We start from the raw sequence: 27,135 nt of genomic DNA on the forward strand, positions 1-27,135 counted from the left end.
GGAGGCATTACCTATATGGTGTGACGTGTGAGGTGTACACTGATCACAAGAGTCTGCAGTACTTGTTCAAGCAGAAGGAGTTGAACTTGAGGCAGAGGAGGTGGTTGGAGCTATTGAAGGATTATGATGTTACTATTTTGTACCACCCGGGGAGAGCCAATGTGGTGGCCGATGCATTGAGTAGGAAGTCCGCCAGCATGGGTAGTCTTGCTTATGTTCCGGTCAGCCAGAGACCGCTTGCTTTGGATATTCAGGCCCTGGCCAATCGATTTGTGAGGTTGGACATTTCTGAGCCTAGCAGAGTGTTAGCTTGTACGGTCGCTCGTTCTTCATTATTGGAGCGTATCCGTGATCGGCAGTTTGATGATCCACATTTGTGTGTCCTGAGAGACACGGTGCAGCGTGGAGGTGCCACGAAGGTGACCTTAGATGATGATGGTGTTTTGAGATTGCAGGGGCGAGTTTGTGTGCCCAATGTCGATGGGATTCGAGAGTTGATCTTAGCGGAGGCCCATAGTTCTCGGTATTCTATTCACCCGGGCGCCGCGAAGATGTATCAGGATTTGCGGCAGCATTATTGGTGGCGTAGGATGAAGAAAGATATTGTTGCATTTGTGGCTCAATGTCTGAACTGTCACCAGGTTAAGTATGAGCATCAAAGGCCTGGTGGTTTGTTTCAGAGGATTGAGCTTCCCGAGTGGAAGTGGGAGAGGATTACCATGGATTTCGTTACTGGACTTCCAATGACTCGGAAGAAGTTTGATGCTATTTGGGTCATTGTTGATAGGCTGACCAAGTCAGCACATTTTATTCTGGTTGCAGCCACTTATTCATCGGAGAGGTTAGCTGAGATCTACATCCGAGAGAATGTTCGCCTTCATGGGGTGCCGGTATCGATCATTTCGGACCGGGGTACGCAGTTTACCTCGTGCTTCTGGAGAGCAGTTCAGCAGGAGTTGGGCACCCAGGTCCAGTTGAGCACAGCGTTCCACCCTCAGACGGACGGCCAGTCCGAGAGGACTATTCAGATATTGGAGGATAAGCTCCAAGCCTGTGTCATTGATTTTGGAGGCTCGTGGGACCATTTTTTGCCTTTAGCAGAGTTCGCCTACAACAACAGCTACCAGTCCAGCATTCAGATGGCTCCATATGAGGCGTTGTATGGCAGGCGATGTCGGTCTCCAGTCGGATGGTTTGAGCCGGGAGAGGCTCGGTTATTGGGTACAGATTTAGTTCAGGAGGCCTTGGATAAGGTCAAGATCATTCAGGATAGGCTTCGTTCGGCTCAGTCGCGATAAAAGAGTTATGCGGATCGTAAGGTTCGAGATGTAGCTTTCATGGTTGGTGAGTGGGTCTTGCTCCGAGTGTCGCCTATGAAGGGCGTGATGAGATTTGGGAAGAAGGGCAAGCTTAGCCCTAGGTTCATTGGCCCATTTGAGATTCTTGATCGTGTGGGAGAGGTGGCTTACAGACTTGCCTTGCCGCCCAGCTTGTCAGCCGTGCATCCAGTGTTTCATGTGTCCATGCTTCGGAGGTATCACGGCGATCCAGCCCACGTATTAGATTTCAGCACTGTCCAGTTGGACAAGGATCTGTCTTATGAGGAGGAGCCGTTAGCTATTCTAGACCGACAGGTTCGACAGTTGAGGTCGAAGAGTTTTCCTCCAGTGCGTGTCCAGTGGAGAGGTCAGCCTCCTGAGACATCGACCTGGGAGTCCGAGTCTGATATGCGGAGCCGTTACCCCCATCTATTTCCCGACTCAGGTACTTCTTTCTTTTGTCCGTTCGAGGACGAACGGTTGTTTTAGAGGTGGAGAATATGACGACCCAAAGGTTCATCACCTATTTTCTCTTTCATTCCGTGCTTTCGAGGCCTTGAAAACCTCATTTTTACTTGCCTCGATTTGCGTGCGCAGTCCGGGTGCGTAGCCGGAAAGCTTAAATATGAATTCTGTGTAAAAATTAATGAATTTTGATATTATTATGATTAAAGTTGACTTTGGTCAACATTTTGGGTAAACGGACCCGGACCCGTGATTTGACGGTCCCGGAGGGTCCGTAGAAAAATATGAGACTCGGGCATATGCCCGGAGTCGAATTCCGAAGTCGAGAGCCCGAGAAATGAATTTTTCTGTGAAATTATTTTTCTGAAATTATTAAGGAAAATGGAAATGAAAATTGATTAAAAGACTGTGGTATCGGGCTCGTATTTTGGTTCCGACGCCCAGAAAAAGTCATAAATATGTGTTAAGCGTTTTCTGTAAAGTTTGGTCGAAATCGGACGTCGTTTGACGTGTTTCGGACCTAAATATCTAAAATATGAAGTTTATGAAGTTAGAGTGAAAAATGATGATTTTGGGGTTTGATTCATTTATTTTGATGTTGTTATGGCGATTTGATCGCTCGGTTAAGTTCGTATGAGGTTGTTGAGTTAGTGTGTGGGTTTTTGGAGCCCTCGGGGCTCCTAACCAGTATCAAGTACTGCTCGTCAGCACCATTACAGTCATGCTGCTCACAGATTTCAAATGTTCTTGTTAAAAGTCACTTTCCCCAGATGAAATGAGTCCACTAATCAGTCTTCCCATGCAATTTGTACTATTTCTCCCTTAATGCTGGAACTAATGTTGATGCTCCAACCGCATTGATGTTACAGTACCAAGAGATCATCTCTCTCTCTCTCTCTCTGTTGATGAACCACAAGTTGTATCTAACTGCAGGAGGAAGTTATTCTGGCAACATGACAATCTTCTAAAGTGTAAAAGATCAACCTTTATGTCTCTCTCCTTTTTTCCCTCCTGCAATAATTTATCTTGCTATTTCAATATTTCATGGTATAAGCAGGGAAAATAAAATCATCATGCGCATAATAATGAATATTCCTACTCCGACCCCTTTGTCCAAATAAAACTATCTTAAGTTGTTTTCCTTTTTTGATAATGTAACAAAAAACTATCTTAAGTTCCTTTCAAGCCACTCCAGAATGTCGTATACTTTAATTAAAAATATCTCCTTTCAGTATTAATGACTACCATATTACTTCTTAGATTAATACTCGACATATCAGCTCAAATTTTGAAGAATTATGCTTCTTCTACTTTTGTGCCCTAGATGTCTATAAAGATGTGACAAGAGAATATCTAAACAACTAAATACTCTCAATCCTAAAGAGATAATTCTCACAATTTCTAGTCTCCACCTTTATCTCATTCTCTCCCCTCTTCCAGCTGCAAACAAATCCATCAATTTCCTCTTTATTATTTTCATTCAGAATCGTCGAGCGCATTTCCTTCCCTTATCCGTAGTACCAGTATTGTCTCAAGCAAGCATCCAGACAATGGTTTGCTAAGCTTTCTACTGCCCTCCTTTCTTTGGGATATACATCCAGTCTTACTGACTACTCTTTATTCTCTAAAACCACTCCTTCTTCTTCTGTTTTTATTGCTGTATATGTGGATGACATTCTGTTAGTGGGCAATGATACATCTGAGTTGGATTCTATCAAAGCATTTCTAGACTCCCAGTTCAGAATAAAGGACTTGGGTTCTGTCCATTATTTTCTGGGACTTGAGGTGTCTCATCTCCCTCAGGGTCTGCTGATTAATCAACACAAATACCTCCAGGAACTTCTTACTGAGTTCCATTGTGACACTGCTTCTCCTGTTGCTGCTCCTTTGGATTTATCTGTCAAACTTACTCCTACTACTGGTGATCCTTTACCTGATGCTTCCCCTTATAGAAGACTCATAGGGAAGCTGAACTTCCTTCAGCATACTCGACCTGATATATCATTTTCTGTTCAGCATCTCAGTCAATTCCTCAATGCTCCCACATCTGCTCACATGCATGCAGCTTTGCATGTTTTGAGGTATTTGGTCAGGGATCCTGCCAAGGGCATTCTTCTAAATAATAACAAGGATTTCTCAGTCCTTGCTTACTCAGATTCAGATTGGGCAGGGTGTCCTTCTTCCAGAAGATCTGTGACTGGTTATTTTGTCTCTCTTGGGGGTAGTCCTATCACTTGGAAGTCTAAGAAACAGCCTATTGTTTCTTTGTCGTCTACTGAAGCTGAATACAGAGCTCTTAGAAAGACTGTTGCTGAGCTTACATGGCTAGTCAAGACTGTTGGCAGATTTGGGTGTCTCTGTCTCTGCTCCTATTCCTTTATATTGTGATAACAGGTCAGCTATCAGCATTGTCAAGAACCCTGTATCTCATGAGAGGACCAAACACATTGAACTTGATTGCCATTTTGTCTGGGAAAAGCTAGCTTGTCGTCTTATTTCCTTGCATTATGTCCCTACTGCTTCACAACTGGCTGACATCCTTACAAAGCCTCTCACTGGTATTCAACATCAAGTTCTACTATCCAAGCTGGGAGTTCTCTCACCCTCCAACTTGAGGGGGGGTGTTGGATTACAAGGATCACATGGCCCAGTTCATACAGGCCCAAAGATAAATGAAGAGGAGATTGACCCAGGCCCAAACGTTTGATAAATCTGTACAGACTATGTAATGTTATTTGTATAACTAGCCACTTATGTAATAGATAGCCATTTTTTATTAGCCTAGTATAAATACTTTACTAAAGCTATATTGTACAGACAGATCATTCTTTCTCAATACACAGAAATGAGCTTCTGCATCTTCTTCTCTCTAGAACATTCGAACTAGGGTTTTCTTCTAAAGAATCCATGGATTCTCATTCGTTTGCTTCAATCTAACAGGTATTGTCTCGCTAGAGGGGTTGATTATCAGCTGTGACTGGAGGATGTAAACAGGTGCCGAAAGCTAAACTGTTGCTTCGTATTAATATTTTTCCTAAGATGAAACCTATATATATATATATATATATATATATATATATATATATATATATATATATATATATATATATATATATATGAATGACATGGTAGTGGATTAGCTAGAATTACTTATGTGTGGTATATTTGTTCTTAGATCCAAATATTTTTGCATACCTACAGCTCATTTGGACACAAGCTGCTAGCCAACAAGCCTTGAGATCTGAGTAGTAACTTAGTATATATATACTTCTACTCCTCAGCTTCCAATTTGGATCGCGCTCCACCTATAGAAATCCATGAATGTAGATTCTAGGTCCTTTGTTGACATCAATATGTTAGCAAATGGTGCATGTAATTACCTGTGAATTTTCTGAACACTGCAATTCAAATATGAAAACCAAAGAAAGGTATGGTAGTTACCATATACTGCTCCTGTCCACGGGGAAAACCACCAAAAAGCTCAGATATAGCAAGCCGAAGAGCCATCTCTCACGGAAGAAAGTGAGACAACTACTGCAAAAGCAAAACGACGTAGATCAAGAGATGCAATCGACCAGTTTCAGAATATACAGATACATGCTATGGACATCTTCAACGATGACGATGATGAGATTCATAATTCTGATGATGACGCCGAGAACGTCTGATGAATGGTGGACTTTAACATTCTCGCCCCATGATAGTATTCACATTTGTATGTTAACTCGATTTTCAGTAAGCTAACCCGAACTGTATCACTTTGAGTTAGGATTCAGTCAGTCTCAGGAACATACGTTCTGTAATAAAGCGTATTGTGTATATGTGAAGCTGAGTCTCTCTTCTTGAAATTCAGCAATTCTTTAGTAGAGGCATGTGTAGAGTATAATGTATTTCAAGCTATAAGCTTCCTGATGAAGTAGAAATATGACATAAAATAGTAAAATCTCTGATAGGAGAACAGTTTGTTACTTCAGTAAAAAAAACTAAACATTCATATAGCTTAATGCTTAGTAGATTTAGAGCGTGTTAGGCCAAGCTGCTTATTTTAAGAAGCACTTTTGTCTCGCACTTCATGTTAAAGATCCAATAATTCTAGCAAGACTGGAAAATCTTCTATCTTGTATTAATGCATACAGGCATATTTAAATTACTGCTCCAATTTACTAGCTTGCACCTATACTCTCTCCAAAACACCAATTGAATTAGGAAAAATTGCACCAATGGAGCAATCCATGACTTTGACAGATTCAGGCGCCTGCAAAGTACAGGAATCTCTAATGTTTTCTTTTCCTGCTACGTAATGAATATAAAGTTGAGTGAGAACCCTATCGTCATTGCATAAATAATAAAGGCAAAATGGCCTCTAGCCACTTAAACTAGTACCAATTTGTCATCCCGGTATATAAACTTTTATTTTTTCCATTTTGACACCTCTACTTGATGAACTGAATACTAATAAACACATCCGACTTGTCCTTCACTCGCTGTGACATGACTGACACGTCATATACTAAGCCTTTTATTATTTGGCATGTGTAATCTGTGGGTCCTACTTAAAAAAAAAAATTTACCAGATTTTTATTCTCCCCTTCTTTAAAAAAATAATTTTTTGTCTTCTTCTTTATAGTCAAAGCTCCTGTCGGTCCACCACCATTCCACCATATTCAATACTCGGCCATCAATAATTTTTTTTTCCATTCTCTTCATCTTAAAAATCGTCCTCTCAAAAGACTTCCGAAATCAGTAAAATTAGTCATTGCCTCAACGAGTCACCATTAAAAGGTCGAAAATTTTTATTTACCGCGGACAATCCCTCAAACAAGAAAAAAATTAAAGATGATATTCATTTTAATTTTTTGCAGTGAAGCTTTTAATGAAGAAAAATGGTGTCTGTTTTGATTCCCATGGGAGACTCATATTGCGGGTCATGAGGGTAAGAGTTTGGGTCACATATGTTATTTCTGGTTGAATCTGTGGACCCTGAAAGGTGAACATTGGAGTCTCAACATACGGCCGTGGTATAGTTGGTTGTGCTGTGGGGCAGACTGCTGCTGCAGAGAACGTTACTTGCGGTGCCCTTGAATCCGGCGCCTGGGGGTGAACCACAGAAGGCATTCCGGGGCCATTAGACGGCATTAGGGGGTGCCCGCATGGGATGAGTGGGTTGGGTACAAGGATGTTGGTAATCCCACTTGATATCGGGATCAACTCAGGGAACCCAGGGATTGCACTTGGAGGTTCCCTACCATTAGACCAGGCGTCCCACATTTCCAACATGCGGAGACGCAACGTTCTATTTTCTTCAGCAGCTGCTGATTCTGGTTGCAGAATAGCCGATGCCGGGCTATCCTCAGGACAGATGATTGGTAGATTGCTTGCGGAGTCCATCTCTGCCTTTGGACCTTGTGAAGGATGGGAAGCCAGACTACCAACAAAACCAACCACCTGAACAGAACCTAACTAATTTTCACACCCAACAACCTTGTTAGTTTTGAGACATTTAACATATAGGAAATCGCATGTTGGGATGCAATGCACCTAACAGTTGAACGCTTCTACCATGTGTTTGAACGGTTACGTGTTTCATCCCGGCCTTTAAATATTCCTTTCCATTCTCTACCTCTATCATTTCCATTTTTGTCTCTCCCTCTTCTTTTTTTTTTTTTTTTTTTTTGGAATTTTTCATATCTCGATTTCTTTTCTTTTCTTTTTTGTTATTTTCGCTCTTTGTTTTACTCAGTTATTTTTGTCACTCTTTTTTTTTTTTTGTTCTCTTTTTTTTACACTCAGTTAACTTACTGGCTATGATCGAATCTGATGGGGATTGCCTACGTATCATGATGCCGCAAGAATCAGATCTTGCGTAGTTTGGGAAGATTGAGAATGGAGTAAATAAGCTAACTCTTCTTTCTTTTTTTTTTTTTGACTTTTATAAAACTCAGACATATTTTTTTGAATTTCGTTTTTTTTTTTTTGAATTTTTGAAGGAAAGACTTTAAAAGAAGAAAGAAAATATTTTTGGCTCTTTTTTTTATTATGCTTTTTTTTTTTAAATGTTTGAAAGAAAGACTTCTAAAGAAGCAAGAAATTTTTTTTTTGGGATTTTGATTTGTATTATTTTTCTTCTTTTTTTTTTAATTTCTAGGAGAAAGATTTCTATAGAATGGAAAAAAAAAATTTATGTTGATTGATTATTGTAGGCGTATAAATTTTATTGAAATTAAATTCATAAAATAATTTGGATTATATTTTAAATTTAAGATAATATTGGTCCAAATAAATATTATGGGCTAATATAATCGAATTAATTATATAAGTCCAACACATATGGGTTAAATAAATAAGTCTTAATCCATTGGGCTAGTCCATTCAATTGGGCTAAAGTGATGAGCCCCACTTCATTAGGCCCAAGATGTCATCTTCCTAGAGGCCCAGTTTGGTGCCACGTGTCAAATGACGTGGCGCGCCAAGTCAAACGGAAGAGCCAATAGGATCATACCACGTGTCAAAATGACAAGGCATGCCAAGTCACACTAAAAGACCAATGAAATCGCGCCACGTGTGCAAGTGACATGTTCTGGCCAATCAAATGCGGCCATGTCACACTTCAATTTGATTGGTCGGAAAGAGTTTGTTCTTATCACAACTCCTCCCTTCCACAACTATAAATAGGGGTCTTCATAACTCAGAAAAGGGACCGGGAGTTATAACAAGAAGCAAGAGAGAGCTCGTGGTTCAAACACCGCAAATCCCTCCATAAGTTTCAAGCTTCAAGCAATCAAGTTCAAGTTCAACAAATCAAGTTCAAGCTCAAGAACGAAGAACAAATCAAGTTCAAGCTCAAGAACAAAGAACAAATCAAGGTTCAAGGAGTGCGAGTTCAAATCAAAGTTCGTGCAAGTTGAATTCAAGATCATCGTTCGAGGCAACAAACATAGATTCAAGATCAAGCTCAAAGGCCCTTGAATTTATTTACTATTAAAAAGTAGAATCAGAGGAATCATAGAGATTGTAACATTCAAATATTCGAAATAAAATACTACGATTGTTGCAATATTTTCGGTCTTGATTTTATTGTCTCGACGCAAATTTATTGTCTACTGATCACGCCCAACTATGCCTTATAAAAAGGACTCTACGGACGTTGCAAATATAACCCGAGTATTACGCCCAGGGTCGGATCCACAGAGAGTTAACCTATCAACCGCTATCTTCAGACCCACTAAGTCTTCAGAACCAGCTTCTCAAATATTCAAATTCTCAGTTAAGTGTTCTTTAACAACTAGCTTGCAAGTAACTAAATGGCTGTAACTAAATTAATAAGGTTGTAAACAATTATGAGAAAAAGCTAAGGCAATGATTTCCCCTATTGATGGAATCCCTTCTGTTTATGCTCATACAAATTTACCCACACATCTCTATCAATCATGAACGCTAATCTTACTGCAAATCTCTCCCGAGTAATCACAGTAATCTACTATTGCACTCTTCCGAGATACACTAGCTTACTTTATTTAGCACAATTCACTTTAGATTACACCCAAGGCTTCGTTATCCCTAATCCCGCCTTTAAACCCGCAATCATAGATTCCTTTAATAATCTAGGAGTGGTGTTGTTCAACAATACCCTAAATATGCACTCTTTTCCAAGTTATGCACACTAAATAAGCACAGCTAATTGAGGATCCTGTCAATTAACTACAACGAACACGAAGTTGAACAAATAAAGATTAAACTAGCAATTTGTATTCACATAAACAAGAAGTTCATCACCCAATAGGTTCCATCAAAGCCTTAGACAAGGAATTTAGCTACTCATGGCTATGGGAAAATAAACTAAGATTGAATTCATCATAAAAATCAAAAGAAAAAAAAGAAAGATGTTTAGAGTCTTTTCTCACAATGGTTTTCCTTGCTAAGAAACCTAAAAAATCAATACATGCCTCTCTTGGGCGAAGTCTAATGTTTTAAATAGGTTTTAGGTCTAAAAATCCCGTAATTGACACTTTGGTCCCTGAAGTTTCTGCGCCTGCCGCGGTTCTGCCGCGGTCGCGGTAGAACCGCGGCCAAACACCCGCGCGGATTCTCACATCTTCTGCAGCTGCTTCCCACCGCGGTTCTGCCGCGGTCGCGGTGGAACCGCGGTGGATCCAGTACTCTGAATTCCTCGGCCTGTTTTGCCTGGTTCACTTGGGAAATTTCACAGTTGGCCTCTTTTTCATCACTTTTAACTCCAAAACTGCTCCTTAGCCTTCCTTATACATATATCACCTACAAATCATGAAAAGCACTAATGAGAGCATTTTGTCATCACTTTTAGCATTAAAACTACACAAGAAGGTGATTATTTAAGGTGTGATTATAGTCAAATTCACCTATTATCATCTACAATTATTTTTGAATGAAAGACTTCTAAAAATTCTTTTTCTTTTGTTTTGAACTTTGGGAATTTCAAAAGTAAAAAGAAAATATTTTTATTGAATTTCCATTCGTTTTGTCCTTTATTTTTTAAGAAGAAAGAAAATATTTTTGGATTTTGAATGTTGCCTCTAAATTTTCAAAAGAGGAACTTTAAAGGAAGACTTCTAAAGAAGAAAAAAGAATATATATTTTTTTGGATTTTTATTTCTGATTTTTTTTTTAATTTTTGGAAAAAATACTTCTGAAGAAGGGAAAAACATTTTTTTTTTTCTTTTAGCAAATAGACTACTAGGTTATTCACCTAGTAGTTCTTATATAGATAATAATTCCCAAATCAGGTCAAAGTTACACAATGTTCGAGTTTAACAAAATGAAAAACATAAAGTCCACGGCTATTGTTACCAAATACAATGTAGCAGTAGCATGTAAACAGCAGCTAAAGCAAATCTAGTAATTTGAGCCATCCAATTGTTGCTGACGACGATGAATTTACACACCACTTGCAACCAGCTGTTGTAGCACCTTCAAAGCTCTCACCAGGCGCCATTTGTTGCAATCCAAGAGGAATAGTATGTATAATTCACAAGTTCTAAAGCAAATCAAATTGGACATAATAAATTTTTGGTCTGAAGAACTCCAGAAGTAGAATCTTCATTTTTTGTTTGATTGAATGTGTGAAGCTCAATGTCTAGCAGCAGCAATGAAGTTCTGCAGCAGCAGAATCATAACCCAGTGGAGCATCAGAACATTTGCAATAATCCATTAATATCAGCTGTAGGAGCAGTAGTTGCTGCATAAGAGTAGCAGTAGATGTATTTGCAACAGTAGCAGCTGGATAACTTCATCAAAGGGAATCTGACCATTGAGCCTCCTTTGCATCTGATACAAAGCCATCTATGTAGGAATCTCCATTTCCCAGTATAAATATAGCAGGTCTCGAACCAAACCCATAATGAGCATGGTAACATGCTAATACCACTGGGTATTGAGTCAATAAGATTCCAACATTTACTACCTTCTTGATAACAGTAGCATTTGACATGTTTTGGGCAGCAACAGTTCTTGTAGATGTAGCAGCACAATATGATTTGTGTTTCTGAAGTCCAATTGCTGTGTTTCTTAGTTCCAAGTGAAACTGGTACATTGATTTGATCTTGATCACTTAAGCTCGGCAAGTAGAATTACAGCAGCAATTGTACTCGTGAAGCATAACAGCAGAAGCATTAGTATCATCTGCAGCAGCAGAAGTATAACAGAATGAGGCATCAGTTAGCTCTTAAGGAAGCATATTCTAGCAGCACCACAGAGATGACTGCTGCTTTCTATTTTCAAATGCTACCAAATAAAAGCTGCAACAGTATGAGGTTTTGAAACTCCATATCATCTTAATATCTCTGTAGGAATTTGCTACCCTATTTCCAGAACCTGCACAATGCAGAAAACATGTTAGGAGAACAAATTTTACTTCCAGATGCTTGTGTGTTCTGGAAGCATTGATTATTATTGGGTTTGGATTGTTGTGGTAATGCTGTGGGATTCATGATCTCTTCTCTGAATCCAAGTAATCTTTGATAACCTTCATATGGAGCAGCATTATATTAGTTCCAATTGACAGCATGTCAAGTATTGGTTCCATCTGGACAATGTGTGTCATAGTACAGGTGCTCTGTTTCTTGCCAATCTAATCCTTAGATTTGGTAATTGACTCTTTTCTTGATTGATTAGAGTTTTACCAGCACTGGGAAATTCATTGAATGATTCAAATTCAACAGGACCTTCAGATGAGAACGCCATGTTGACAAGATAATCCGCAACTGCATTGCCTTCCCTGAATACGTGCTGAAATATCACATTGAATTGGTCTTTGATTTCCTTAATCTTCCTCAGTTCTTTGCAAATACTCCAGTTCATCAATGGTCTTTTTCAAAATTAGTGAGTCAGTTTCAACAATGAGTGGATGCAATTGATTTCTGAAACAGTACGACAGGCCATCAAGTACTGCCTTAGCCTCATCTACCATGTTTGTTGCGATCCCTATCTGCTCAGCTTTTGCATAGACCACATCTCCCGCAGAATCCCTCACACAAAAACCGTATGAACTTGGTCCTGGATTTCCTCGAGATGCCCCATCGGTATTGCATTTAAACCATCTCACATGTGGAAGCTGCCACATCACCCTTTTTGTAATAACTACAGGTTTATAAGTTTCAAAAAACTTAATCTTATCTGGCCAAAGAAAAGGGATATTGGACATCCAATTGTACCTAACTTTAGCAAGATAATGCAGTGTGTTATTAACCTCATGCACCACTCTGTTAGTAGACGCATTTTTACCTCCATGTTTTATTGAGTTCCTTGTTTTCCAAAGTTCCCAAGTGATAATTTCTGGTGCTGCTTGGAAAAGTGGTTTTAGCTTTGGACAACAGTTAGCATTCCACCATGCTCTAGTCACTTGATGAAGCTGTATCAAGTTTACACTTATTCCAGCAGCCTGCATGAATACCTTCCACACTGTAGAGGCAGTTGTACTTGTGAGGATAATGTGGTTGATAGTTTCTTCCTTAGGTGGAAAGAAACACCAACTTTTTGACACAACTTGATATCCATTTCTCCTCCATAAGTCATCTGTTGGCACCTTGCGTCTCCATAATCTCCATAGGAAAAAAGAGATTTTGAAGGGTAATCCTTTTGTCCATATTGATTTTTGTTCAGGATTTGCCTGTTCTCTATGCTCAAGTTGTGCCATGCACTCCCAACTGTAACTTACCTGTTGAAGTTGGCATCCACATAGGTGTGTCCCAGTAGTCATCTGTATTTTCAAAGTGTACCTCTTGTCTGATGTGGTCGGCTATATCTGCTGGGAATGTTTGATCTAGCAGATGATCATCCCAACCATTTTCTGTTCGTATGTCTGACACTTCTTGTAATTCTTCATTGATGTCGAATTGTGGTGGCACTTGATGATATAGAGGTCCAATTCCAGTCCAATTTTCGTGCCACACATTTGTTGAACGCCTTTTTAATTGCCACAGTATTTCATGCTCGACCTCATCTCTTGCTTGTAACATTTTCCTCCAAACATGTGATCCCTTCCGAAATTGCACCACAGTAGGAATTTACTTCTTGCAATATTTATTCCACATGAAATTAGACCACAATTACTTCGATGTTCTGAATTTCCACCACAGTTTTGCGAACAGTGATTTTGAAACATTAAACAGTGATCTGAACCCCAATCCTCCTTCTTCATTAGGGAGACACAAGTATAGCCATTTTTACCAGTGCCTGCTTTTGCCTTCCTCATTGGAGCTCCAAAAAAATCTTGCAAACATCTTGTGTAAGTGTGTGATAACATTGTTAGGAGGATCCGGAACAGAAAGAATGTGAGTAGGTAAGCTTTGGAGCACACTAGTTATAAGTGTTGCTTTACCTCCAAATGATAGCAGTTTCCCTTTGTAAGAGTGTAGTTTAGCTTTTACCTTTTTTATGAGATCATTGTTGTAATCCTTCCTTCTCCTTTTGTTTGACATTTTTTTTTTTTAATGAAAGGCTTCAAAAAAGAAGGAAAATATTTTTGGGTTTTTAAATTTTTGGATTTTCTAAGGAAAGAATTCTAAGAAGGAATTAAGGAAAGGGAAAAAAATTTCTTTTTGGATTTTTTGGAAAATTGGGGCCGGAACCGATGAGGTTTGCCTACGTATCTCACATCCGATGAGAATCAGACCCGCGTAGTTCGCCCAGTTTTGACGGAACAAAGGAAACATGACCTTTGAAAACATTGGCTTATTTTCTTTCTCTTTTTTTTCGCTAGAGATGAAGGTATGAAGATGTGAAGAACAACTTATGAAGATTTAAAGGATTGATGCACAAATAGACAATTCGAGGGTAACTCAAGAAAGTTCGAAATCAGAAAGTAAAAAGTGAAAAAAGGAAACCGGAGCTTTTATATGAAAGAAATAATGAATGTGTGATTTTTCGCATTCGGTACTTACCGAAGATGGTCAACCAGCGGCTGACACGTGTCCGAAGTCAGAGCAACGCGACTGATGGGATGTTTCGGCTCGTCAACTTACTTATGGCGTACGAAGGAAGGAACTGGGGTCAGTTAGTCACTTCTTGTCGTTTCTATAAGTCTACTCTCCGAGAAGTGAGAGGACTATCTGTATACGGATAAAATCGGAGATAAAGTTGCCCCCAATTTCCCGATGAAGAAACGAGAGACTACGTGGTTCGACGCTGGCTCGGGTAAAGCCGAGGGCTCCCAGAGAACAGAGCCAGGGGGAGGGGGGAGGGGGGGGGAAGGGGGGGACGAATGACACGTCAAGAATCGAGTTCAAGCAAAATAATGAATCAAGGTTAAAAGGGAAGACAGTTAGAGAGGACAAACGAGGGGCCAAAATATCCGCCATCAACCGGATATTACGGCACGAATCTCGCGATATCAACTGCGGATCATGTTTTACTAGAAGAAAAGGATTTTTACATTATTTAGACTTCTACTAGGATTGAAACTCCCCTACTATATAAAGGGGAGAACCTTTTTATTTTTTAACTGTTGTTGGCACGCATATCAAAGCAATAAAGTTTACTTTTGTCTTTTGCAATTGTTCAAAGTGTTCTTCAGTTATTATCTCATTCAACTGAAATCGAGCTCCGTTTCGAGGGATCAATTGGGACCGGTTTTAACGTTCAAGTTAGACGTCAGGCGTAACTACTTCTTAGTGTTTGGTTTAATTGTTTTGTTTTCTTTTAATTCAATTATTTGTTGTTCTTTGATCATTCATGTTGAATTAAACCGCATACAAATTTAATTGTTACTCATCTTAAGGGTAAACAATAACTAATATATATATATATATACTTTGCCATAACCGCACCCTATGTGAACTCTTTGAATTTTGATTACATAGAATTTCTTTTGACAGAAAAACAGTACAGCTTTGAAGTCTCTTTCTCTTCATTCACGTGCAACAACGTGATTTTTGCAAAATGAGTACAAGAGGGAAAGAAATAAAACCAGAAATAAGTATTGTAGATTCGAGGTTTATTTTATTAACCTTCTGGTCCTTTCTCTTCTTGTTGTTTCTTGTTCCAAACTTCGGCCACCAACTGTCATGACTCCTGTTTTGACATTTCGTATACGAGAAGTTTCAAGGATAGAATATATGACTAAGATTTATGTCACACACAGATATTGATTTATTTTTTATTTTTTATTTTTTTTGGGACAAATGCTAACTTACTATTCTTTAAATAACATTTGGTATATTTGGAAGAAAATTTTCATTTCGTTAGCAAAATGTTCGAACTGCATATGCTCTTTTCTTTTCAAACTTCAGCCAATAATATCCAAACGCTTACTATGGTTATGTAGAGCCACTGAGTCGAACCTCCATCCAACATTGTCGTCTTTGTTTTCATGATAGCCCATGTCTGAATCTCTGTCTATATGTCGAACTCTTAATATTAGACCAACTTAACGATGGTTGTGAAAAATCCTATGTTGATCAAATTGGTAACCGATATTTGACTGAATGGCTATGTTGTGTACTCGTTGTACCATACTATAGCCCCAATTCCAACGTTAAATCGCAAAAATATGCAAACACCAGTATGAAAGACGGACATAGCCAAATTAGTAAGATTGTTAAGGGTTCACCTTGGACTCTCTTTTGAGGAATCTCCTCTTTGACATACATATGTTTTAGAAAGTGTATAGTATAGTATAGAGATAAATACGAGATTTAGAACCACTAATTTATCCTAGAAGACAAAATATAGACATTGGAATGAAACATATCACATTGAAGTAAAATGAATATAAAAAGCTTATATAGCTAACACCCCAAATAGTTTGGCGATTGAAAACATACTCATACTAGCTTATCTAGCAACGTCAGTTTTAGTCTTGAACTAAGCCCACTAGTAATGTCACTTTGTGTCTTTTCATGAGATGAGGGTGTGTTTTACATTAGCTATCCTCCTTATTTTGTGTACTAGGGTATAGTTAAGTTCCAGCAAATCATACCAACACAAAATGTACTTTACAAGAGTAACCATAAAGCTAATTAAAGCAAATCCTTAGCTAAGCATTCTGCATATAACATTCAGCATTTCTGTTAATTAATCAAGGATTCTGCATAAGGAATAAAGTCAAGCTTAAGCTTTCTGCATAGAATATATCAAAACAAAAGAGAAAAGTTCACGCCTTTCGTGCATTAGATATCAATGAGCACTGTAACAACACATTTCCTTCCAAACCAGCCACCCATAAGAAAAGAATCATTAATCCCGCAGTAAAGCCAATTACAAGAGTAGACTACAACTAAGTCGCATTCCTTCTGCTAGGCATGTCAATCAAACATGATGGACACAATTATTTGTGAGCTACAGCTGAGGGGTTTCAGCCTTTCAGGAAAGAAAAGTAGACTACAAAAATGCATAGCCTAACGAAGCATAATTTAGTTTTCAAATACTTTAGGATTAACTCAGTATCAAACCAAATGTCTTGTTCATTATCATTCCATAACAACCTTTGCTCCAACAGTTTTCATCTTCTCAATGATTTGTTCTCCTTCTTCTTTTGACACCCCCTTCTTAAAAATAGCAGGAGTCTTTTCGACTAACTCCTTCGCTTCCTTGAGTCCCAACTCAGTACAACTGCGGACCTCTTTGATTATCTTTATCTTTTGAGCAGCATCAAATGATTCCAGTTTAAGTTCAAAAACAGTTTTCTCTGGTTTCTTTTCTTCCTTGGCTGCTTCCGGTCCCTTCATAGCTGCTGCTGCCAATCCAGCAGCTCCTGCCTTCATAACACCGACCATTGGTTGCTCAGTCATACCCAACCTCTTCATAATAATGGAAGACAGTTCTGCAACTTCAACCAATGTAAGTCCCGAAACTTCATCTACAAGCTTCCATACCCTCTCGGATGGAGGACTACGATGCTCAGTAGGATCAAAAGTTGCAGGATCATAATCAGCCGGAAGCTTTCTCTGGTCAATCTCTACTTCTTCCTCGTCTTCCTCCTCTTTCCTGGCAGGCTGAGAAAAGTGTCGAGTAAACACAGATGAGGTAATGAAACAGGAGTCAGCCACATTCGATCGAACCGATTGTCTCAAGAGTACACCAGGCAAACGATGCCTCAAACGTGAAATCAAACTCATTTCTCAATTCTGCTATACAGGGAACTAAACTAGAAAGCAACCATCTATCTGATTCCGAAGAAAGGTCAATCAATAGCCTGTGAAGACCAAAATGAAAATTTTAAAATCATATGCGAGTATATAACTATTCCACTTTCAGACCATATAGTGGCACTACTAAAGGATCAAAAAGAAAAAGTAACAAGTGTCACATTGTGAATGAGAAACAATTTAGTAAACGCACATATTATACACAGTTCAATACCTTATATAGACATTACACTAAGAATGTAATTTCTTCTGAAAATCATGGCAGAAAGAGGCTTAATGAGCAATTTATTTTCAGGAGGGTCCAGAGAAATGGCAAGTTTTTTTCTTGTTATGAAAGGGGAAAGGGGCAACTCTGCATAGTGTGCACACCTATGTACCATCTAAGTTGTTCGGACACGGGTGCGGGTGTCCAACACGGGTGCTGATCTAGAGGACGGATCCTTCGAGATGTAAATTCTAAGATTCGGAGATATGGATCCTAGTACGGATATGGGGGGATCCGGCTAAAAATAATTCAAAAAACCTAAAATATAAAAATATCTCTAAGTTATGGTCGGGTCACATGAAATGCACACCTGAATTGGGATTTACATATCGTGACCATGCCACGGGAACTGTACCCATGGCCACGATAATTTATTAATCGCGCCTAAAGCAAGCTACGATGTTCATTAATTATTTTCCTAAGGTTTTGAGAATTTTTGTAAGGTCAAGAGTTATGAATATTGGATTGTTGTGGAGAAGATGTATAATTTTAAGTATTTGGATTAACAAAATTATATTCTTTCAATTAACGATACTAGTGGCCTATTCCTGACGAGTGAAACACAGCAGTAAACATTTTGGAACCCAATCCATTTATTTTGTCCATAACACTTATGAATAACTTTGTAGATGCATCAAACCCATCACAATGACCAAATAGTAATTCATACTTCACGTTCTAACTTAGCTACAGAAGCAATATTTTGAAATGGAACTAAGCTACAGAAGCAATTACAACTTATGTCTTTCTATTTCCCTAACAGATTCTCAATTCACAAGGAGACAACTATAATTAACCATACAGCTCAAAATAAAACCCACTTGGAATTAGTTTAATCCTGTAAGTTCACCTTAAGCGTGAACAACTGCTTTTAGGAAACGGGCTCTGTCAACAAACCGTATCAATTTAATCAACCATTACTTAACAAATTTTTTTTGCATTTAAATGAAACGTATATTATAGCATCAGTTATTAATCAAAGGAAGGAGACTTAAGCAGATTTGGAAACTAAACAGACCAGATCTAAAAGATCAATCACACACTGAATATGAACAACTCATGTTTTATTCCCAAGTTTGAAATGAAGGATAACAAATGAAAATTCACATACCTAATAGCAGAAAAACGAATGAACTCAACCAAATGAAGGTCCGAAGTTGTAGAATTGAAACTCAGCAACTTGAGGCAAATGAGTCCAGCAACAAACAACAGCTCTTCAATCCAACAGCTTCAAATTCCCTTTTTGATCGTTTGTTTTGTTTATGGGAATTTTTTTTTGTTCTTTTTCTTTTTCAAATCTGGAACTCGGATTTTTCTTTTTTCTTTTTTGAATCCAGAACTCTTTTTAGCTTTGTTCCATGAGAGATTAGTGTGTGGGTGAAGTGAAGAGAACGAACAAAGGAGGGAATGAGGAGGGAGAAAGCAGCGGCGGCTCGCTTAGAGAAAATGAGGGATCAGTCTGTTTCTCTGGTGTGTGTGAAGAAGAGGGAAGAAAGAAGAAGGAGAGGGAGGGGCGCGACGGCTAGGGTTTTTATATTTTGTGAGTGAGGTGAAAGCTGCTAGGTCTTAATGGGTGAAGGATTTGGCCCAAAATGATGCGGATTTTGACAATTGCTGCCGAAAATGCTTGGCCCAAATAGCTGCCCTTCCCTTCTCTCTCCAACAAATATAATCAAGTTTAAATTGTAGCCATTTTAACTCCATATTCCAAATTAAGCCTATTTTGCAAAATTAACCTACTTACTATTATTTTCTATTAATTAGCTAATTAACTATCTTACCAATGTAAACTAGTAAAATCATTAGTTTTAAAACCCAAGCTAAAATGTAAAAATGACTATATATTTTTTGTGATTTTCGTTTGATAATGCAATTAATTAACAACTTAATGCAAATAAAAACCTAAAATACAATGCATGAAAAGTTTTGACATTATGTGGTATTTTCTTGTAATTTTAAAATATTAAATATGCAACAAATGCGAACAACAATTAGCAAGAAATTCCTAAAAAATTCTATAAAAATTAAAATAATTAGAAAAATCTTATTTTGTGAATTATGTAGGAATTTTTAGTTGGGCAAAAATCATGTGCTCACAGTTGCCCCTCTTTGCTCAAGAACATGAAGAGTTTTCGGGCAAAGACAAAGTGAGTAATTACGAGCGATTTTTGCCCGTTTGGATACTCCGTGGGAAGCATTTTGAAAAGATTTGACCGAACCTTGCTTCGGGGGTTGTCTACATATCCTTGGCTATAAAGGAATCAGGTCAGTGTAGTTCTGGGAATTTTGATAGATGGGACTACCGGGAAACTGTGATTTCACTGTTGTCGCTGTTGTTTACTGCTTGCTGAGCTCCTTATTACACTAAAGTCAAAATAAATGAAAAAGACTAACTAAGTCTATCAACTATGAGTTACAGGATTTCTATCTATGAGTCTTTTGAAGCTTGATCTTGAGTCTTGGCTGGTTCTTCACGCAGACTCTGATTCGAATCTTGATGCTTGCTAGCTGCAGGTGCTAGTGCGACATTATTCAGTTTTTCAAATCAAGACGGGACATGCAGAGCTTGTGGATTCAGTCATGTCTTGAGCAGTCCACATCTTTTCTCTGCCTCTGCACTTTGGATTCATTTCTTCCTTTTCTTTTCTTTTCTTTGGATCGAGACGTCTTCTTTTTGGTCATCTCGAACCTTGTGCCTCGGGGTATAACCTGCTCAGGCACCAAAACAAATGAACGAAATTTTTTCTGCCCCAGTTTTCACTAGATAAATTTCGTGAGTTATTTGTAACAAAACTTTATGCTACTTCATTATTGAAAGCAATAAAAAGGGCGGGAACGGTGTAACCGGAGAAAACAGAGACTAGGGAGTGAAAATTCTATGTTTAAAATGAAAGCAACTAGAGAGTGGAGACCCTATGTTGGAAAAGCGAGTAGAGAGTGGAGACCCTATGTCTAAGATAAAATCAACTAAGGAGTGGAGACTCTATATTGGAAAAGCGACTAGGGAATGGAGACCCTATGTTTAAAATAAAATCAACTAGGGAATAGAGATCCTACGTATAAAATAAAATCAACTAGGGAGTGGAGACCCTATGTCTAAAATAAAATCAACTAGGGAGTGGAGATCATATGTTGGAAAAGCAACTAGGGAGTAGAGAACCTATGTCTGAAATAAAATCATCAACTAGTGAGTGGAGACTCTATGTTGGAAAAGCAGACTATGGAGTGGAGACCCTATATCTAAAATAATGTCAACTAGGGACTAGAGACCCTATGTTGGAAAAGCGATTAGAGAGTGGAGACCCTTTGCGTAAAACAAAATCAACTAGGGAGTGGAGACCCTATGTTGGAAAAGAGACTAGGGAGTGGAGACCCTATATCTAAAATAAAATCAAGTAGGGAGTGGAGACATATGTTGGAAAAGCGACTAGGGAGTGGAGAGCCTATGTCTAAAATAAAATCATCAACTAGAGAGTGGAGACCTATGTTGGAAAAGAGACTAGGGAGTAGAGACCTTATGTCTAAAAATCATCAACTAGGGAGTGGAGACTCTATGTTGGAAAATCATCAACTAGGGAGTGGAGACCCTATGTTGGAAAAAAAGACTAGGGAGTGGAGACCCTATGTCTAAAATATCATCAACTAGGGAGTGTAGACCCTATGTTGGAAAATCATGAACTAGGGAGTGGAGACCCTATGTTGGAAAAGAGACTAGTGAATGGGGACCCTATGTCTAAAATAAACTTCAACTAGGGAGTGGAGACCCTATGTTGGAAAAGCAGAGTAGGGAGTGGAGACCATATGTCTAGAAATAAACTTCAACTAGGGAGTGGAGACCCTATGTTGGAAAATACAGCTAGGAATTGGAGAGCCTATTCTACCATGATTTTGAATTTTCTTTATTTTCTTTATTTTATTTTTTTTAATCATTTTCATTATCATTTCTTTTTCTTCTTTTTTTTTATTTCAGAGAATAAGTAAATGAGGAAAAGAATTTTTGAGGACTTCCCTTTTTAGAGTTGTTGCTGCAAAGCTGTTTCTAGCCCTTCCGCAATTTTTTTTTGGTTGCACCTGCTTCTTGCAAGGTTGCTTTTGGGTTGCACTTGTTTCCTATTTTTCAAACAAAGAACAATTTGTCAGTTTGAAACATGGTTGGTTTTGAGGCCTTGATTATTTCAGCCACTTGATCTCGACCCTTTCAACTGCAACTGGTTGTTTCCTGAATGCCCGTTGCATTTCTGACCCTGAAGAACTTCTGGCTTTTCCAGACTTTTTCATGTCGGTTGGTCGCATGGGACTTAACCGTTTTTTTGTTTAAAAACTTCGGAGCATTGAGGAACTTTTGGCTCCTCAAACTTTGCTGCAACGTCTAGTCCCGTGGGATTTAACCTTTTCCAACTTTATTTCGCCTTCATAGGCCTTTCATTTCTGGCTTCTTTTTTCCAACTTTAATCCAGAGCATTTGGGGTATCTTGGCTTTTCAAACCTTACCGAGACGGTTAGCCACGTGGGACTTAACCTTTTCAGCTTCATTTGCCTTTATAGGCACTTCAATTTGATTTTCTCCTTCCAAGAGTTTTGATTTTGAAGCATCGGCCTCCATGGCCAGTCGAGGTCGACTTGATGCCCCTAACGAGGCTGGATGCCTTTTTGAATATTAGCTCGTATCAAATGAGAATCCTGTAAATCAGTCTTGCCATCCTTTCTTTGTCTTAGTTTCGGAACAGAGTTAGACCGAAAGAGATTCAAAGAAAACAAATAATGGAATGGACAATGAATTTAAAAAAGAGGTATCCCTTTAGGGGAAAGGACAGAAGGACTTATGTTGTGTACATGCGAACTTCAATGAAAATGACATGCCTCTTGAACTGGATTCCTAATCTATGTAAACCGTCCAACTCTCATAAATTCATCACAACCAATGCCTTAAAATCGAGAAACTTTGCCCAGGACAATGTTGACGCTCACGGCCGTGAAGATCCTCTTTTCGATCAATGGTGCCCTTTTGCGAGTTTTCACCAACTGGCCTCTCTCATTTCTCTTCTTACCATCGCCTTATAGTTCTCTTTGCGAGTTTTCACTAACAAGACTCTCTCATTTTTGAATTTCCTTACTTTCTATCGCCTTACGGTGCCCATGAGAGTTTTCACCAATAAGACTCTCTCATTTTATTTCTCTCATTATGATTGCATCGGATCCAAGTAGCTTTATTCTCCGATCCTTAACATTCTCACCGATTGATAGGAAGGACTTGAAAGGATTTGGGTAAAAAGGATTTGGATTGAATTATAACTTTGGAACCTGTCAGGCGGGATCATCATCGAACCATTATAACATCTGCCCCAGTTTCACTTTTGGGGGAATTTGAATTTTTATTTTAGTGTCACTGAACCCCAGTGAGAGGCTGCCTGCGTATCCTTTCGAAATCAAGTCGAACGTAGTTCAAGGAACTTTTATTTTTTTTAATGTTCTTTTCTTTTGCTTTTTCTTCTGTTTTGTTTTGTTTTCTCTTTCTTTTTCCTTTCCCTTTTCCTCTTTTTTTCATTTTTCATTTCATTTTGTTTTTGTCTTTTCTTCTTTTTTTTTCTTTTTGTATTTTCTTTTCTTTTCTTTCTTTTTCTGTTTTGTTTTCTTTTCTCTTTCTTTTTCCTTTCCCTTTTCCTCTTTTTTTCGTTTTTCATTTCATTTGTTTTTGTCTTTTCTTCTTTTATTCTTTTTTTATTTTTTTCAATAACACTTTTAGGTTCCAAATAGGGTAATCAAAAGAAGGTAACCGGCTCAAAGGATTTGCAAAAGGTTTAATGGTGTTTGGGTAGCGAGAATGAAAGCCTTCGTCATCCCAATCAGAGCATTAATGCTATATAGAGGATCAAACACAGTACCTTTTGATTGCACCTGCGTTGACAGTTATTTCAGGGACATTTTCTTCGATGTTTCCCAAGTACAACGCTCTCTTTGGCAGTACTATTGATACAATGTATGGATCTTTCCAATCTGGAGCCAATTTTCCTTTAGCTGTTCTGATTCTTTGTTTTATTTCCTTAACCTATTTTCATTGTATTTTGATTCTTGATTTATTATTTCTAAATCTGACAGCGTTTAAGGATCTGGGTATGAAGTCCTCAAGCATGTCATGTTATTAAAATCTGCACTTAACATAACTGAAAGTAGAATAAGAAAAGAGAAATTCTTGGGAAATGAAATATTATTTCCATTTGATTTTTGATTTTTTTAATCCATTTTTTATTTAATTTTAAAGATAGAAGGGTTTACATCGGTAAGTTAGACAATAAAGTAAATATCTGGATCACACCCTGAGATAATCCGGACGCAGAAAGGATAGCAAGACTGGCTACCGAGTCTCCCATCTGATGGGGGAAACTTTCACGCTTGGCGACTATTTTTTGGCTTTTCTCCTTTCTCGGCAATGGTTGCAATGACCTTCAGTTCCGGATTAAATTCTTCATCTTCACAAATCATTCCGACTACTGGCCCAATGTGAGCAGGCAGGGGATTGTTCATCATATTAGGGTCATCTTCATCCCTAAGCACTATTGCCTGGACCTCGATGATTTCTTACACTGCTCTTTTAAGAGTCCAACAATCTTCAGTGTCATGCCCCACTGCTACTGAGTGGTATTCACACCTAGCATCAGCTTAGTGCGAGGGGGACTTAGGGTTCGGCCGGTCGGGGGCCACTGGCTTTCTACCCTTTTCGGCTCTCAACTTTTTTTTCCTTTGCTTTATCATTCGTATTTACAAAGGTTGGAATGCCTTAGAATGAAATAATAAGGTTGTGTTTGAGGGTTCGAACAAAACCCTACCTTTATCGCCTTTTTGGGTTAAGGCATTATCGGGGTTCGAAGTTATCGAAGTTTTCTCCTCAAAATATCTTAAGTTTATGATTCTGCCGAGGGTAGCCTTTAGAACCGGCTGTGAAAGAATTTTTTCTTTTTGGAAGCCCTATTTTTGTTACGGATTTTGGACGTCTCCGAACCGTGTTAAACTGGCCGTAGCCTTTTAGTTTGGGGTAACCCAGTGAGCTTGCTTAACATAGTAGTGCGCGAGTGGGTATGGTCGTGGCCTTTAGAATTTAGCGGTTTCCTGATAGGTCTTACATCCCCAATATTTTGATCGCTTGATCTATTTTGAACTTGGTTTCTAAACGATAGTCCCCGAGTGAGAGAGTGACCATCCGAACTTTGATTATAATCGGCCCTTGAGCCCATTTTCTTAAAAGATCGAAAGTGCAGGATGGTAAAGTGGAAATTTTTCTAAGACATGAGATATTTCCAAGGAAAGTACTTCTCTTTATTCTTGTGAAAAATATTCATACATACGTACATATTTTATGTCAGAGCTCGAGCAATCTATGTGGACCGTTTTGACCGTTTGGCCCTTATATTAAATCCTACCTATCGAGACCCTTCCATTTCGAAATAATCTCCTTGCTAGAACAATTTTTCATCCAAGGGTAATCCCCCCAGTATTCGAGGTTGATTGTAGAGAAATCTTGGATACTGTAAACACAGTTTTTGACACAGATTCATAATCGGCCTTGATTTTAAGTTAGCACGATCCATTGTTGCCTCATTAAAAACCTCTCCGGGAAATCCCTTTGGGACAAAACTGATCTAAGGAAGAAAGACTGCAACACGTGCTTTCAGACCTAAAGACTTCATGTCGATAAATCCATCGTTGTTTCTTGTTGGCCACCTGCAAGTGTTAGTTTAAAACAAAAGAAAATAGAAAAGGGTCGTACCTTAGCAGTAATATCGCTTTAGGTGAGATACGTTCCAATTGCTAGGTAGTTGTTCCCCATTCATCATTCCGAGCTTGTAGGATTCTTTTTCGGTGACTTCGAGAATCTGGTATGGTCCTTCCCAGTTCGGGCCCAATTTTCCTACGTTTGGATTTCGGGTGTTGGGGGTGACTTTCCTTAGCACCGAGTCCCCCGCACCGAAAATCGAAGATTGGCTCTTCGATTGTAGTATCTATCGATCCTCTATATTTGGGTTGCCAATCGGACGAGGGCAGCTTCACATCTTTCATCTAATAATTCTAGGCTCGTATTCATAGCCTCGTTATTTGGCTCTTCAATTGCATATCGGAACCTGATGCTTGGTTCTCTGACCTCGACCGGTATCAGAGCTTTGGCGCCATAAACTAATGAATGGGGTGGCCCCGGCACTAGACTTCGACCTTTTTCGGTATGCCCAAAGAACCTCTGGTAAAATTTCCTTCCACTTCCCCTTTGCATCAGTTAGCCTCTTCTTAAGGTTCTGGATGATAGTTTTGTTGGTCGATTCGGCCTATCCATTTTCGCTGGGATGATAAGGTGTTGATAGGATTCTTTTGATCTTATGATCCTCGAGAAATTTAGACACCTTGATACCGATGAACTACTTTCCATTATCGCATACAATTTTGGAGGGCATCCCGAATCGACATATGATGTGATCCCAAATGAAGTCGATGACTTCCTTTTCCCTTACTTTCTCGAAAGCCTGTGCATCAACCTACTTAGAGAAATAATAAGTCATAAATAAAATAAATTGAGCTTTACCTGGGGCCCATGGCATAGGGCTAACGATGTCTATTCTTCACTTCATGAATAGCCATGGGGACAAGACTGGATGAAGTAGCTCCCCCGGGTTGATGAATCATCGGTGCATGTCTTTGGCACTTGTCGCATTTTCGAACGAACTCTTTCGCATCTTTCTCCATGTCGATCCAGTAATACTCGACTCTGATTACTTAGTGGACCAATGATTCGGCTCCGGAATGATTTCCAAGTGCCCTCGTGAACTTCCCTTAGAACATATTCGGTATGTCCTGGTCCCAATCATATTGCTAATGGACCATCGAACATCCTTCTAAACAAGGTCCCATCTTCGGACAAGGTGAATTGTGATACCTTTGTGCACAGGGCTCTCGATTCTTTTTAGTCCGAGGGAAGCTTTCCGTTTTTCAAATACTTTATGTATTTGTTTCTCCAATCCCATGTCAAAATTGTGGAGTTTACCTCGGCGTGGCCTTCCTCGACCACTAACCTCGTGAGTTGCATGATAGCCCCCGAATTGAGTTTGCTGTCTTCGACCGATGACCCTAGGTTTGTGAGGGCATCAGCTTCGCTGTTCTGATCTCGAAGCACATGTTGCAAAGTCCATTCCTTGAGTCAGTCTAGAGTTACTTGTAGCATGTCCATGTATCTTTGCATTCTTTCTTCTCGGACTTCAAAGGTTTTGTTAACGTGATTTACAACGAGGAGGGAGTCACATTTGGCTTCGATCACCTCCGCTCCTAAGCATTTGGCTAGCTCGAGACCTACAATCATGGCCTCATATTCGGCCTCATTGTTAGTTAATTTTACAGTTCTAATAGATTGTCTAACCACGTTACCTATGGGTGGTTATAACACGATGCCGAGTCTGGACCCTTTTACGTTCGAAGCACCGTCCGTAAAGAG

General features: G+C 38.9%; 2 protein-coding genes across 2 annotated transcripts; both read right to left on the bottom strand.

The window, feature by feature from the left end:
- Positions 12,079-13,273, bottom strand: LOC109226039. Its single transcript, XM_019390845.1, has 2 exons — positions 13,034-13,273; positions 12,079-12,972 (listed from the first exon to the last, which is right to left on the bottom strand). The coding sequence occupies exons 1-2, from the start codon at positions 13,271-13,273 to the stop codon at positions 12,079-12,081; spliced, it is 1,134 nt and encodes a 377-aa protein (XP_019246390.1).
- On the bottom strand, positions 16,359-19,206 carry LOC109225477 (50S ribosomal protein L7/L12). The gene is made up of 2 exons (XM_019390146.1): positions 18,778-19,206; positions 16,359-17,448 (listed from the first exon to the last, which is right to left on the bottom strand). Exon 2 carries the CDS (start codon positions 17,369-17,371, stop codon positions 16,724-16,726), a length of 648 nt encoding a protein of 215 aa, XP_019245691.1. The 5' UTR covers positions 17,372-17,448; positions 18,778-19,206; the 3' UTR covers positions 16,359-16,723.

Source organism: Nicotiana attenuata, chromosome 5 (genome assembly GCF_001879085.1).
Source record: "Nicotiana attenuata strain UT chromosome 5, NIATTr2, whole genome shotgun sequence".
Classification (NCBI taxonomy): domain Eukaryota; kingdom Viridiplantae; phylum Streptophyta; class Magnoliopsida; order Solanales; family Solanaceae; genus Nicotiana; species Nicotiana attenuata.

Coding starts and splice junctions, on each gene's coding strand:
- LOC109226039 (XM_019390845.1), bottom strand. CDS start 13,273: ATGTTACAAGCAAGAGATGAGGTCGAGCATGAAATACTGTGGCAATTA. Junction 12,973..13,033: donor CCGACCACATCAGACAAGAG/GTACACTTTGAA, acceptor CAACTTCAACAG/GTAAGTTACAGTTGGGAGTG.
- LOC109225477 (XM_019390146.1), bottom strand. CDS start 17,371: ATGAGTTTGATTTCACGTTTGAGGCATCGTTTGCCTGGTGTACTCTTG.